Source organism: Hipposideros armiger, unplaced genomic scaffold (assembly GCF_001890085.2).
Source record: "Hipposideros armiger isolate ML-2016 unplaced genomic scaffold, ASM189008v1 scaffold_466, whole genome shotgun sequence".
Taxonomy (NCBI): Eukaryota; Metazoa; Chordata; class Mammalia; order Chiroptera; family Hipposideridae; genus Hipposideros; species Hipposideros armiger.
The window spans coordinates 705,875-718,908 of NW_017731816.1; the positions used below are offsets into that span (position 1 = coordinate 705,875).

Here is a 13,034-nt window from a genome sequence, read left to right on the forward strand (position 1 = left end):
GTGTGGGCAGGGCAGGGTGTCATGGTCACTGGAGGCCCGGCTCCCAGCCCAGGGAAAATAGGTGCAGAGCAGCCCTTCCAGGGTCAGCCCTGCCTGGAGCAACCAGCTGAGGTCTGCCTTGTCGGGGACGGGGATCCTGACATCTCAGGGTCCCGCTGTGGTGGTTGAGGGGTTACAAGGACAGAGAGAAAGATGGAGAGGGACAGACAGTGAGGTATGCACAAGATAGGAACAGAGAGAAACAGAGACACAGAAAGCAGGAGAGACAAAGAGAGAAGGATGGAGACAAGAGAGATACAGAGAGACACAGACAGAGACAAACAAGCAAAAAAACAGAGAAAGACAAAAGGAGATGAGAGAGATGGACAGAGAAGAACAGTGAAGCTGAGATGGAGAAGAGAGATACAATGCCAAGCAGAGAGAGAAATTGTCAGCTGCAGAGGGGGAGAGACACAGCAGTAGACACACCAACCTCCCAGCCCTACAGAGGGAGACATGCAGGGATAAGCTGGCCAAAATGCAACCCCCACACTGACCTCCTTCTAGGCACTTCCACAGTGGCAGCTGGTCCTCCCTCAGCTCTGCCCACCTTCCCTCCTGCTGCTGTCCAAGCCCATTAAGCTGCTACCCTCGCCACAACTGAAGGCCTCACGCCTTGGGGAGTAAACCACTGAAGAGGCGTCCCTGCTGCCTCACACTCCAAACCATCAATTAATATTAATAAGGGAAGACTCCTCACTGCCTAAAGACCCCCATGGGGCTCAGATGGAGGGGAGGCTCCACCCCCATGACTCAGGAGGTTAAAGGGCCAGGGGCCAGCCTGGGAGCCCAGAGTGTCCGGATGGCGTGTGGCAGCAGGAAGGTCACCATCCAACTGGTGGATGAAGCAGCACCTGGAGCTGGGGGCCCAAAGCTCTTTCGAGGCCAGAGCTATGAGGCAATCCGAGCAGCCTGCCTGGATGAGGGGATCCTTTTCCGAGATCCCTACTTCCCTGCTGGCCCTGATGCCCTTGGCTATGACCAGCTGGGGCCGGACTCGGAGAAGGCCAAAGGGGTGAAATGGATGAGGCCCCATGTAAAGTGTGGCTGAGGGCTGGGCTCTGGCTGGGTCTGGGGGAGGAGGGGACTGGGGGTCTGGGCTCCTGGGTCTGAGGGAGGAGGGGCTGGGGGCCTGGGCTCCTGGGTCTGAGGGAGGAGGGGTCACTGTGGGACCAGCTCAGAGCAGGCTCAGCCATTCTGGGTCCAGGGAGGTCCAGGGAAGGCGATGGCTGCCTGCAGGCTTTACAAGCGTCTCATGGGGTTGGAGGCGCTCATTACTCTGGAGCAGTGAGGGCAGGAGAGGACCCAGGTGTCTGACCTCCCAGTTGCTCCTTCCTTTCCTTTCCTGGCTGAGGCCTGGAATTCCCATCACCCTCCAGGAGTTTTGTGCTGAGCCTACGTTCATCTGTGAGGACATGAGCCGGACAGATGTGTGTCAGGGGAGCCTGGGTGAGACCACTGAACACATCTTGAGCCCCCGATTCTGCAAGTTGCAGCTAAAACCCTGACAGCTCTGCCCGCAATCTTCCCCCTTTGCACCCCTCCCCCTCCCCCTCAGTCTCTTCCCCCCTGAGCCTCAGTCTTCCTCTTTCCTCTCAGGTAACTGTTGGTTTCTTGCGGCTGCTGCCTCCCTCACTCTGTACCCCCGACTCCTGTGCCGGGTGGTCCCTCCTGGACAGGGTTTCCGAGATGGCTACGCGGGTGTCTTCCACTTCCAGGTAAAGCTCGGTTCCTCTGCTCATGCCTCAGTTTCCCCCCAAGTGACATGGATTCCATAGTTGACATTGTTCTCTTGAGGCTGGAATTCTTGGATGTGTGCAGCAGGGTCAGGGGTCAGAGGCTGGGGCCCAGGTGGGGCTGGAGGTTGGAAGCTGAGCCTGGGCCCTGCCCCTTCCCTCTCCAGCTCTGGCAGTTCGGCCACTGGGTGGACGTCGTGGTGGATGACAAGCTGCCTGTGCGTGAGGGGAAGCTGATGTTCGTGCGCTCAGAACAGCGGAATGAGTTCTGGGCCCCCCTCCTGGAAAAGGCCTATGCCAAGTAAGGACGCCCCCACCCAACCCCTCCGGCTGCGACCCCAAGTCTCAGCCAGCAGGTCCCAGTCACATGGGACCCCCTGGAAACCCCCAACTTCTAGGATCCTCTAGACATCCCACTAAGGATCCCAAACCAAGACAGTCCCTGAGGCCCTCACGTCACACCATCTCCTGAGGACCTCCAAATCGTAAACACCTCCCTGTATCACATAGCGCATAAAATATTCCCAGAGACCCGCCAAACACCCAGAATTCTTAAGGAGCCTGAAATCTCTTATCAGGCCCCGGTGTCACCAAATCTAAGATTTATCCCCTTGGGGGACCGGTAATCTCAGACAATCTCTCCTGATCCATCAGAAACCTAAAGCACCCCCAATATATTGAGTGTAAGACCTGGGACCCTCAAATCTTTACTTTTCCCCATCCTTAGGATCTAAATTCCCTGGCAAGCCCCATGGGGATTACCCCCAAAGCAGACATCTATCTCCCAAAGACTTAAAGTTTCAGACACAGTCCCCAGGATGCCCAAAATTCTGACAGCGCTCTCCTGTGACCCCCAAATCTTGCAGTCCTGGTGGCCCACAGACCAGAGCCTCGATTTCCAAGGGTGCCACAGTCCCTCACTTCAAGAGTCTGCAAATTTCAGGGATAGCCCTTGGGACCCCACACACTGGAACAGAGACCCCCAGGTCCCAGGGGTTGCCGAGGTGCTCGTATGCACCTCAGACACCCCTACCCCAGACCTGCTCCCACAGGCTCCACGGCTCCTATGAGGTGATGCGAGGCGGTCACATGAATGAAGCTTTCGTGGACTTCACAGGCGGCGTGGGTGAGGTGCTCTACCTGAGGCAAGACACCCCAGGCCTCTTCTCAGCCCTGCGTCACGCCCTGGCCAAGGAGTCCCTTGTGGGCGCCACTGCCCTGGTAAGAGAGTCAGACTCCCATGGAGACCCACCCGCCTCCACCAGGACCAGCACACAGTCACAGCTGGAGAGGGAGGCGTCCATGTCCTCCTGTCTTTCACTATTGGCTTATTCTCTCTCACAAATCAAACATGAGCAAGTCAAAAGGACATTTATTTGCTCTCAGAACGAATGAGCTTCGGGCACAGTGGGAACCAGGTGCTTAGCAGGCGTTGTGAAGGTGTTTTTCTATTCCTGGTTCTGGGTTAGCTTCACTCAGGCAGGTTTCCCCCCATTGGGCACAAAAGAAGCACCCACAGATACCGCCCACCACCCTGAGGGTGCCTCTTTTTGAGAGTTTCAACAAAAGCCCCAGGATTGATTTTCATGGGCTCATCCTGGGTCATATGTTTATCTGTGACCCGATTACATATTCATTCATTCATTCATTCATTCATTCATTCACTGAGTCGGTCTAACTCATTCACTTATTCATTTACTGCATCCTATATTCAGTTACTGACTGATTCACTTTGTCTTTTATGTTTCTCTGCCTCTTTCCATCTCCCTCTGTCTGTTCTATATCTTTCTTTTATCTCTATATCTCTGTCTCTCTCTTTCTCTTTCTATTTTTGTCTCTTGATTCCATCTCCCTTTCTCTGCTTCCTCTCTCGCCTTCACTCACCAACTCCCACCCCCTCTCTCAGATCCCTGTGCCATTCAGCTGGGTGCTTTGGTTGACTCCCGCTTTGGTGGCAGACGGTCGGTGGGGGTGGGGGGGGAGGCAGAGAGGATCAACCACCCTCTTGTACCCTGCTGGGGCCTCACCATCTCCTGTCCTCTGCCCAGAGTGATCGGGGTGAGCATCGTACAGAAGACGGGTTGGTGAAGGGACATGCGTATTCAGTCACGGGCACACACAAGGTGAGCATCTTCCATGGGTGGGCTGGCAGGGGATGTCCAGGTGCCAATCCCCACTGACAATGCTGCCCTCAGGTGTCGCTGGGCTTCACCAAGGTGCGGCTGCTGCGGCTGCGGAACCCATGGGGCCGCGTGGAATGGACCGGGGCCTGGAGTGACAGGTGGGATGGATCTGGAGTGGTGGTGGGGGATTGGGCCCCACCCCCACCCCTCACACCCCCATCTCTCCAGCTGCCCACGCTGGGACGCGCTCCCCACTGAGTGGCGAGATGCCCTGCTGTTGAAGAAAGAGGATGGTGAGTTCTGGTGAGTAGGGCCGAGGTGCCCGCCAGTGAGGCTCAGAACTGGGGAGTCTTACTTGGCGTTCATGCAGAGGGGTCCCTAATGGGGAGAGTCTGTCCATATCAGCAGTAATTTTGGAGTGGGGTTCTATCTGGGGAAGTCGAGGAAGAATTAATAATGATATTAGGGGGATTTGAAGGCATAGTATTCTCTGGGGGGGGCAGCTGAAGAGGGATGGGTAATATTTAGAGCAATGGAGGGGTTTTGGTGACATCCGGGGCATTTCTTGAAATTTGGCAATATTGAAGGTCTGAACGGTATTTGTTGGTAATTGAGAATCTGAGGGTCTTGATATTTGGGATCTGAAGACAATTTCACAATATTTGAAGGGAACTTGTGGATCTTGGCTATTTGTGGGGGCATTTCTGAGGAGTTGGAGAAATCTCCGGGAGCTGGAGGGCTCAGAGGTTTGGGGGTCATTCTGGAGACAGGATACTGTTTGGTGGACTGAAAGGTCCTTGGCAATAATATCTGAGGAATTTGGGAGGCTTTGTGATTTGGGGGGTCACAGTAGGGTCTTGAGATACTTGGGAGGCTGGGACCCTGGAGAGGTGGGGGCTGGGCAGGGTCTGACTGCCGACCACTGTCCAGGATGGAGCTGCAGGACTTCCTCCGCCACTTCAACACTGTCCAGATCTGCTCGCTGAGCCCTGAGGTGCTAGGCCCCAGCCCTGCTGGAGGCGGCTGGCACATCCATCTCTTCCAAGGCCGCTGGGTGCGAGGTTTCAACTCTGGCGGGAGCCATCCTACTTCTGGTGAGGCCTGGATGGGACCCTGAGAGGCAAGTAAGGGGCCTGTGGCAGCTGAGATAACTCCATTTCTTTCTCCTCTACTAGAAACCTTCTGGACCAACCCCCAGTTCCGGCTGACACTGCTGGAGCCTGATGAGGAAGAAGAGGATGATGAGGAATGGCCCTGGGGGGGCTGGGGCGCAGGAAGGGCAAGGGGCCCTGCTCAAGGGGGCCGAGTTCCCAAATGCACTGTCCTCCTGTCACTCATCCAGCGAAACCGGCGTTGCCTCAGGGCCCAGGGCCTCACTTACCTCACTGTGTGCTTCCATGTGTTCCAGGTGGGCCCCCTGGCTGAGCAGCTGAGAGAATCAGAGGCGGGTCAAGGAGAGACTGAGAGGCTAGGAAGAGCAGAGAGAGGCTAGGGGTCAGAAGGGTCAGGAAGGAGTCAGAGAAGGGGTGGGGAGGCTGAAGATCAAGGAGGGACAGGAGCAGAGAAGGGACAGGGATGGACAGGTCCAGGAGGGGTCAAAGAGGGGCTGGGACAGGGACTGAGGGCCAGGGGCTTAATGAGGGAAGAAAATAAGAAGAAAAGGCGGGGGGGGGGGCGGCAAGGAGGGGACTCAGGAGTGGCCACTTCCCCATTGGCCCTGACTCCCTCGCTCTTCCTTCTGACAGATCCCAGAGGAGGTGGGTCTCAGATGGGACCCCAGATTCCAGACTCCATCCACCCCAGGGGCTCGGACAACCTGTACTGGGGCAGGGAAGGCCCGGGATGTGCTTGGCTGATGGGAGGATGAGTCGGTTTACACCCGGCAGTCTGGAGGGGTGCTGTGAGTGGACGGCTGGGTGGGGTGAACTTGGGCGGTCATGGTCACTCGGCGCCTGTCCCCCCCCCCCCCCCAGCTGCTGGGACTCTGGGACACCCCGCACAGTCGCGCGCTCCTGCCAAAACTGCTGCGCGCCGACCGCTCGCCGTTGTGCGCCCGACGCGACGTCAGCCGCCGCTGCCGCCTGCGCCCCGGCCACTACCTGGTGGTGCCCAGCGCTGCCCGTGCTGGCGAGGAGGCCGACTTCACGCTGCGCATCTTCTCCGAGCGCCGCCACACCGCCGTGTGAGCCCGGGCCCCCTGACCTACGTCCGGAATCCCCAGCCCCCTGGCTCAGCCCAGGGCCCCAAGATCCTGCCTAGACCCCACCTGACCCCCGGGTTGAGATCCCGCGGGCCCCTAACCCCAGGTGCGGGGTGAGCAGCCCCTTCCCCACTTCTGGTCTGTAATTTGCAGGGAGATCGACGACGTGATCAGCGCGGATCTTCACGCCCTCAGGGTGAGGGGCTGCTCTGTGAGGGAGCACGACGCCGGGGTGGGGTGGGGACCCCCTTGGCCAGACCTAAACTCCCCCAACCCTGCAGGCTCCCTTCATTCCCCTGGAGCTGCGGTTGGAACAGCTGTTTCAGGAGCTGGCAGGAGAGGTGAGGAGGGGGGACAGGGCTAAGGGGGGGGTCCCATCCTTTCCCCCTGAGCTCGCCCCCACCCTAAATTTCATGACCTTCTCTCAGAACGCTCACAGCTCTTGCCTGCCTGAGGGCCTTCTCAGTCTGTACCTCACCCGGCTGCCTTGTCTCCTTCACTTCCCACTCTGGCTAAACCCTCATTTTTCTCATGTGCCCTTTGCTGGAAACTCTCCTGACCCTCCCTCAGGCTGGTCAGCTGCATGCGCACCGTGGGCTCCCACAACCCAGTGCTCCCCATGGCAGCCCTGACCACTCTCTTTGGACCTTGGGCTCTAAGAGGGCAGGGCCGGACTCACTGTGTCCCCAGCGCCACCCAGCATGCTGTTTGGGCCAGGCCCAGAGCCGCCAGTTGAATGCTGCCTGAGCGAATGGCCTCACAACCCGCTCTCTCCTTGACCAGGAGGAAGAACTCAGTGCCTCTCAGCTCCAGACCTTATTAAGCATTGCCCTGGAGCCTGGTGAGTTGGAGACCATTGCTCTGTGTGTGTTAATCCAGGATGCTGCTGGGAGTTAGGCCGTGGGAAACATGGGTTCAGCCTGATAGCATCTCCTCACACTTGGGTCCTGTGGCAGGACCAGTCGCCAAGACCATGGCTTCTTATAAGCCGCCATCCTCTAAGGGAGAGGCAGGGAGAGTGGCTGCTGGCATTTGGAACACCATTGCCTGAGTTCAAATCCCAGCTCTGTTAGTTACCAGCACTCCTTTGGCTCTCTGTGCCTCAGTTTCTATAAAATGAGGATGCAGTAATCCCTAACACTCACAACGATGGCCAGCCCACAGGAAGTTCAGGGGTTTTGTTTGTTTCCTGTAGCCAGGGCACACACCTGGACCTCCAGAGAGATCGGGCTCAGGACCTGTGAGCAGCTGCTGCAGTGTTTTGGGGTATATGATGCGGGCCGGTCCTGGGTGGAGAAAATGGGGATGTTGGGGCCTCTGCTCCCCTTTTGGGGACATTGACTTTAACCAGATGTCCCATCCCAGCACGGGCGAAGCCTGGCCTTGCACCACTTCCAGCAGCTCTGGAGCCGCCTCCAGGAGTGGCAGGTAAGGTGGGGGGCTGGGTGGACCCACCTCTTCCTGGAAGGAGAGGCACTTTACTAACAGGGCATGGGTGCTCTGTGGGCTAGCAGGGCCCAAAGGGAGAAAGGTGACTGGACCACACCACACCAACTTGGAGGGTTCTGGCTGGGTTATCCCTGCCCCATCACCCTCTGTGGTCCCTCTAGGGCACTAAACAGCTCAGGGATCAAGAAAGAGCACAGGCTCTGGTCCTGGGCTGTCATCCCAACTCCCAGCTCAGCCCTTTTCTGGCTGTGTGACCTCAAGCCAGTCGCCTCCCTTCCGAGGGGCCTTTGCTTGCCTACCAATGGGAGGCGGTGATTCCCCACCCCCCACCACACCATCCATGTGAGGAGAAAATGGTCCAAGGTTTCTCCATACTAATAGTAATAAGTCACCATTTATTGAGCCCTCACTAGGTCCCTAGTGGGTAGAGTCTTAACTTGTCCTCACAATGTCCTTGTTACACCTGCTACCGTTGATTCCATTTTATAGATTGGGAAACAGAAGCCCAAAGTGGTGAAGCTTTAGGGTGTGCAGCCAGGAAGAAAGGGAGTTGGGGCGGGAGCCCAAGCTCTCTGGCCCCTGAGTCCCCATTTCAGGCCTCTTCAGGGAGTTCAGGGGCCTGGGGGCGGGACTGACCGAGTCCTCCTCACACAGGCCATATTCGACAAGTTCGACCAGGACGCCTCTGGAACTATGAACTCCCATGAGCTGAGGCTGGCGCTGAATGCTGCAGGTACAAAGGTCCTGGGGTGGGTTGTGGGGACAGGGTTGGCTCCCCCTCCTGCCCTCTGGTTCTCTCAGAATCCCAGCTGCCCACTCAGCTGCTGCCATCCACAAAGCTGACACCTTGGCTTGTTGTCAGCCTTCGGCAAGGACTGGGTGACCCTGAGAGTCTGTGTGGGGAAATGAGGGTGTGAGAAGGGGCTGGGCCTGGGAGGGCGCTGGGGAGGGCTCAGGGCATCCTGGGAGGGGAGACGTGGGAGCTGGTGTCCTCGGGGAACCACGGCAGAATGTCCTGGACTCCTCTGAGCTTGGGTTGGAATCCTTACTACTGACTTACTCCTTGGTGGCCCTGGGCACATGAATTTACCTCCTTGGGCCTCTGTTTCCCTCTGTAAAGCTCCGACACAGGGTGGCTGCAAGAGTGCGACCTTACCCCTTGTGTGGAGGGGGCTGGGGGGAATCAGACAGGAACTCCCAGATCCCCACCTACCCCGGGGCTCCTCTGCCACAGCAAAGTGAAGGGTGAGACATGGGGAGGTCAAAGATCCAGGGACACACAAGGGAAGAAAGGAGCCCAAAACAGAGGGGGGGAGGATGGAGTCTGAAACATGAGGAGACGTGGGACAGTGAGAAATAGAGTCCCACACAGACAGAAGCAGGGGTGAGAGAGAATGAGGGGAAGATGGAGTGTGTACCAGTTATTCAGTATCACTGAGTGGCTGGTATGGGCCTGCTGTCCTAGGCAGAGAAGACTGATCAAGTCATTGAGGGGCTGACATTCTGGTGGCACAGGCAGACAACAAATAGGACACACAGGTCAGATGGTGATACGTGCTGTGGCAGAAAAAGGAAGCAGGCCAGGGCCATAGGGCATGCAGGGGGGTGGGGGTGGGGGCATTGAGCCTTGCTGAGGTTTGAAGGAGTGAGCCTTGGGACACTGGGGGCAAGAGCGTCTGGACAGAGGGAACAGGCAGTGCAAAGGCCCTGAGGTGTGGAGGGAGCCAGGTGAAGGCAGGGCCCAGGGATGGAGATGAGGAAAGGGTGCCGCGAGGCTGCAGCCAAGTGGGGAGGAGCAGGTGGTCAGAGGAAAGATTGGTGGGGAGACAGAGCCCCCATGAGGCCTTATGAGGACCTCAGCTGTCTAAAATTTTTAGTATGTACGAGAGGGAAGAGGCAGAGGCAAGTCCAGGGTCAGTCTGTGGGGCTGGAGCCGTGTCTGGAGGAGGGAGAGCCAGGGAGGGGGCCGGCAGGAAGCATGTTCTTGGAGACCAGGCTGATGCCGGGAGTTCAGTGGTGACCAGAAAACCTTCCCTCACCTCCCACGGCTTCCAGTCCAGAGGCCGCCAGAGCCACCCATGACAGTGACAGCCCAGAGTGGTCAGGGAGGGGACAGGGGAGGCACAGAGAGCGGTGGCAGCCCAGAGGAGGTACTCGATGTGCTGGGGGGTGTCTTCAAAAGCTTCCTGAAGGAGTGTTAGATGAGTGGGAATGCCCTGGTCCGAGAGGACAAGGTGTTCTGGGCAGAGGGAACAGCAGTACACAGGGAGCAAGACAAAGCCCAAGTGGAGGAGGGAGACGAGGTGCCACCAGGCAGCTCGGGACAATGGGGCACTGGCAACAGGTAACCAGGAGGTCATGGTCACGAGGGCCCAGTAAACTAGGTGAGGGGCTTCACAAGTACCAGCGGACCCTGGGCAGGACCCCACACCAGGCACCACAGGCCATAGAGCCCAAGAGAGTTGTCGGAGGAAGTCGTTTCCATGAAAGGACAGGAATTCCGCAGCCCCCCCACCCCCCAAGACTGTTACCCAACCGCAGCGAGACCTAGGCACAGCATGTGATGGCACTTGACAAACGTGTTAAAAGAATGCAGAGTGGGGAGAGGGGGGTGGGAGATGGGCTTTAGGAGGCAGCAGCGGCCCATGAAATTATCCTTGAACTGTTTGGACAAGTGGGGCTCGGAGGGAGAGTCACCCTGCAGCCTCGAGTCCCGGAGGATTACCTGTGACCCTCGAAAACCAGTGTTTGTGGCTTTTAGGAGCCTGTTGAGACTCATCAGAGATTATTTCTCAACTTTAGAAATTGACCTTGATGTGGAGTATTAATAAATTGACTCCAAGTGGGACTGACAAGAATGTTGCTGCACAGAAACATTCCCAAGTGTCCACTAGCAGAAATTCTGCAGTTTAAAGGAGTAACAGCAGAGTTGGTATGTGCCAGACACTGTCCTAAACTCTCTGCATAGAACGTCTTCATACAACCCTACAGGGTCGGAGCTGTTGTCCGCATTTGACAGATGAGGAAACAGGCCCAGAGACATGAAGGAAGCTGCTGTAGCCACACAGCTGGGGTTTGAGAGTTGGAGACAGGCCCTGTGGTTTGTCTCCCTGGGGAGTTGGGGTGGGGTTCACAGCAGCTCAGGCTCAGAGGTGGCCTCCCCCTAGGTTTCCACCTCAACAACCAGCTGACCCAGGCTCTCACTAGCCGCTACCGGGATAGCCGTCTGCGTGTGGACTTCGAGCGCTTTGTGTCCTGTGTGGCCCAGCTCACCTGCATCTTCCGTGAGTACCAGCCCTTGCACAGGTGGGGCAGAGGGAGGCTGTCTCCCACAGTGGGGCAACTGGGGTGGCGGGTGCTTACCCACCCCCCCACTCTGCACAGGCCACTGCAGCCAGCACCTGGATGGGGGTGAGGGGGTCATCTGCCTGACCCGCAGCCAGGTGAGCCTGGGCTGGAGGGCGAGGGTGGTGCAGGGCAGCTATGGCAGGAGTCCTGGGAGGCCTCTGCTTCAAGCCCGCTGTCTTCTCTCGCCCAGTGGATGGAGGTGGCCACCTTCTCCTAGGATGCTGGCACAGGAGCACCTGCAGCTGGAGGTGGGAGAGCTGCCAGGAGCCCCGCCTTTCCCTCTGCCAGCCTGGACCAGAGTTTATTCCACAGCAAGAGGGGTCTGAGCAAAACCAACTTGCTCCGACCCCTCCACCTCCCTGCCTGGCATGGGGAGGCTGATGCTCTGGCATTAAGTGGTAGTTGAGAGCATGGTCTCAGGAGCCAGCCTGCCTGGGGTGGATTTCTGGTCCCACCCCTCACCAGCTGGGCAAGTGCTGCACTTCCTTGTGCTTTGCTCGCCTCACCTGTGAACAGGGATGGCAACGGCACCTTTCTTGGGCAGGCTACGTGAGTTAGTCAATGTCACTCGCTTAGAACAGTGCCTGGCCCACACTGGGTCCCCAACAACAGTCTTATGTTTACACACTCATGGGAACGGGGATCGTGGCACGCGCAGGCCCCACCTCACTCTGGGAAAAGGTGCTCTATCACTGCTCTGCTAAGAAGTGGAGGACAGAGAGAGGAGAAAAAGAGAGGACACTGTAGGACTCCTTCTTAAAAATATTACATGTTTTATTATCCTGTCCCCAGAAGGGTGGTTTATCCAGAAACCGAGAAAAAAATAATCAATCAGAATAAACTCAAAAAAAGGGGGTGGGGTGGATGGGAGATAGGGAGCAAAACCATCAACTAACAGGCAGCCAGGCCAGCAGCCCACCCTCCACCTCAGGAGGGTCCCCAGAGACCCATGCCTGATGACAGACAACAGAAAAATCAGTAAGGGGCGGGGGGGGAGGGGAGCAAATCAGCTATGTCTTCATTATGAGAGCAAGAGGCGGCAAAGATATGTTGCTAGGTGAATATATATTTATATAATAAATCCGTAAGTTAATAAAGTAAATAGTAATTCTCTGAAAGTTTTTAATTCTTTTTTTATAGCTTTTTTTGTGATTTTTTTTTTTTTTTTTTGGTTTTTTTGTTTGTTTTTGGTCCTTAGAAAATCTGAGAGAGACGCAGGTCTAGACAAAGCAAGGTGGGGGCTGGTGGGGGGCAGGAGGAAAAGTCTGGTCAGCCCAACCCCACTCCTCTGCTGCAGAAAACGGGGGTGCTGCGCTGCACCCCCTCATCTCCTGGCAATTGCAAAGGAGGGGTGAGGGGTAAAGGGAGCAGGGTGGGGGTCCTCTTTCCTGTGGGGTAGCTGTGGCGCCCTCTGCTGGGCCCATCTCACGTGCGGGTGGTTCCTGGACAAGGCACATAGGGCTTTGGCCTGGATGTGGGAGGCCTTGGAGGGACCTCCGAGCAAAAGAAGGGACAGGGTGTGGAGGACGTTCCTAGGGCTAGGAGGGGACCTGTTTTGCTGTGGGGACTCACTGTCCTCTCCACAGTTTAAAAAACAACAACAAAAAAACAATATATATATTTACCAGACCAGAAGGGCTGACCCCGAAAGTCTCCTGTCCCCTATCCATTGGGAGGGGAGAGAACCCCCTGGCCAACCACAGAGAGAGGAGAGAGCCGGCCCCAGCCCCTCCCAGCCACCCCCAAAGGACTGACAGAATGCTTTGCATAGATACAGAGTCAGGGGAACGGACCAGGGAGGCCCCACAGCGCAGAGAGGGGCAGACACAGATGGCTCCACCAGCCCCTCCTGGAGGCGGTGAGGAGGGATGCTCGTTCGGGGCTCTCTGGAGCCCTCACAGGTCGCTCTCGCCATACAGGGCTGTAGAGAAGGACTTGTAATCAAGGGCACCAGGCACAGCATCAGGGCCCTGGTACGGCGCCATGCGGGCGATGCAATACTCAGCCTGGTCGGGGGGCAGCTCTCTCCGCAGCTCCTCGGCTGTGATGAAGTTCTGGGGGCGGCAGGGCGGGATTCTGAGCTCCCTGCACCCCACACTGGTCCCCCAGCCCCTCATACCCAGCCCTGGCTGCAGGGCC

The 13,034-nt window shown here is 57.3% G+C and overlaps 2 protein-coding genes across 6 annotated transcripts in view; one reads left to right on the plus strand and one right to left on the minus strand.

Annotated features, from left to right (window-relative positions):
* Positions 1-841: 841 nt before the first annotated feature.
* Positions 842-12,073, plus strand: CAPN12 (calpain 12). Its single transcript, XM_019666293.1, has 21 exons — positions 842-1,075; positions 1,419-1,488; positions 1,639-1,757; positions 1,943-2,076; positions 2,828-2,996; positions 3,824-3,898; positions 3,971-4,056; positions 4,127-4,201; positions 4,829-4,992; positions 5,074-5,306; positions 5,644-5,655; positions 5,872-6,080; positions 6,252-6,294; positions 6,380-6,439; positions 6,882-6,939; positions 7,294-7,364; positions 7,464-7,526; positions 8,202-8,280; positions 10,715-10,831; positions 10,932-10,990; positions 11,086-12,073. Exons 1-21 carry the CDS (start codon positions 842-844, stop codon positions 11,110-11,112), a joined length of 2,157 nt encoding a protein of 718 aa, XP_019521838.1. The 3' UTR covers positions 11,113-12,073.
* ACTN4 (actinin alpha 4) overlaps positions 12,048-13,034 on the minus strand; it is a 69,948-nt gene continuing 68,961 nt past the window's right edge. For 2 of the 5 annotated variants that reach the window (XM_019666292.1, XM_019666288.1), the window contains one exon: positions 12,048-12,949. In XM_019666292.1, coding sequence (XP_019521837.1) covers positions 12,791-12,949 — 159 coding nt within the window. In that variant the 3' untranslated portion in view covers positions 12,048-12,790. The remainder of the gene's footprint in view (positions 12,950-13,034) is intronic. The other 3 variants (XM_019666290.1, XM_019666291.1, XM_019666289.1) reach the window with 2 other exon arrangements.

Bases quoted from the DNA above. Each gene is read 5' to 3' on its own strand.
- CAPN12 (XM_019666293.1), top strand. From the start codon at position 842: ATGGCGTGTGGCAGCAGGAAGGTCACCATCCAACTGGTGGATGAAGCA. The intron at 6,440-6,881 runs GTGAGGAGGGGG...CTCCTTGACCAG, and splicing joins TTCAGGAGCTGGCAGGAGAG to GAGGAAGAACTCAGTGCCTC. The intron at 8,281-10,714 runs GTACAAAGGTCC...GCCTCCCCCTAG, and splicing joins GCTGGCGCTGAATGCTGCAG to GTTTCCACCTCAACAACCAG.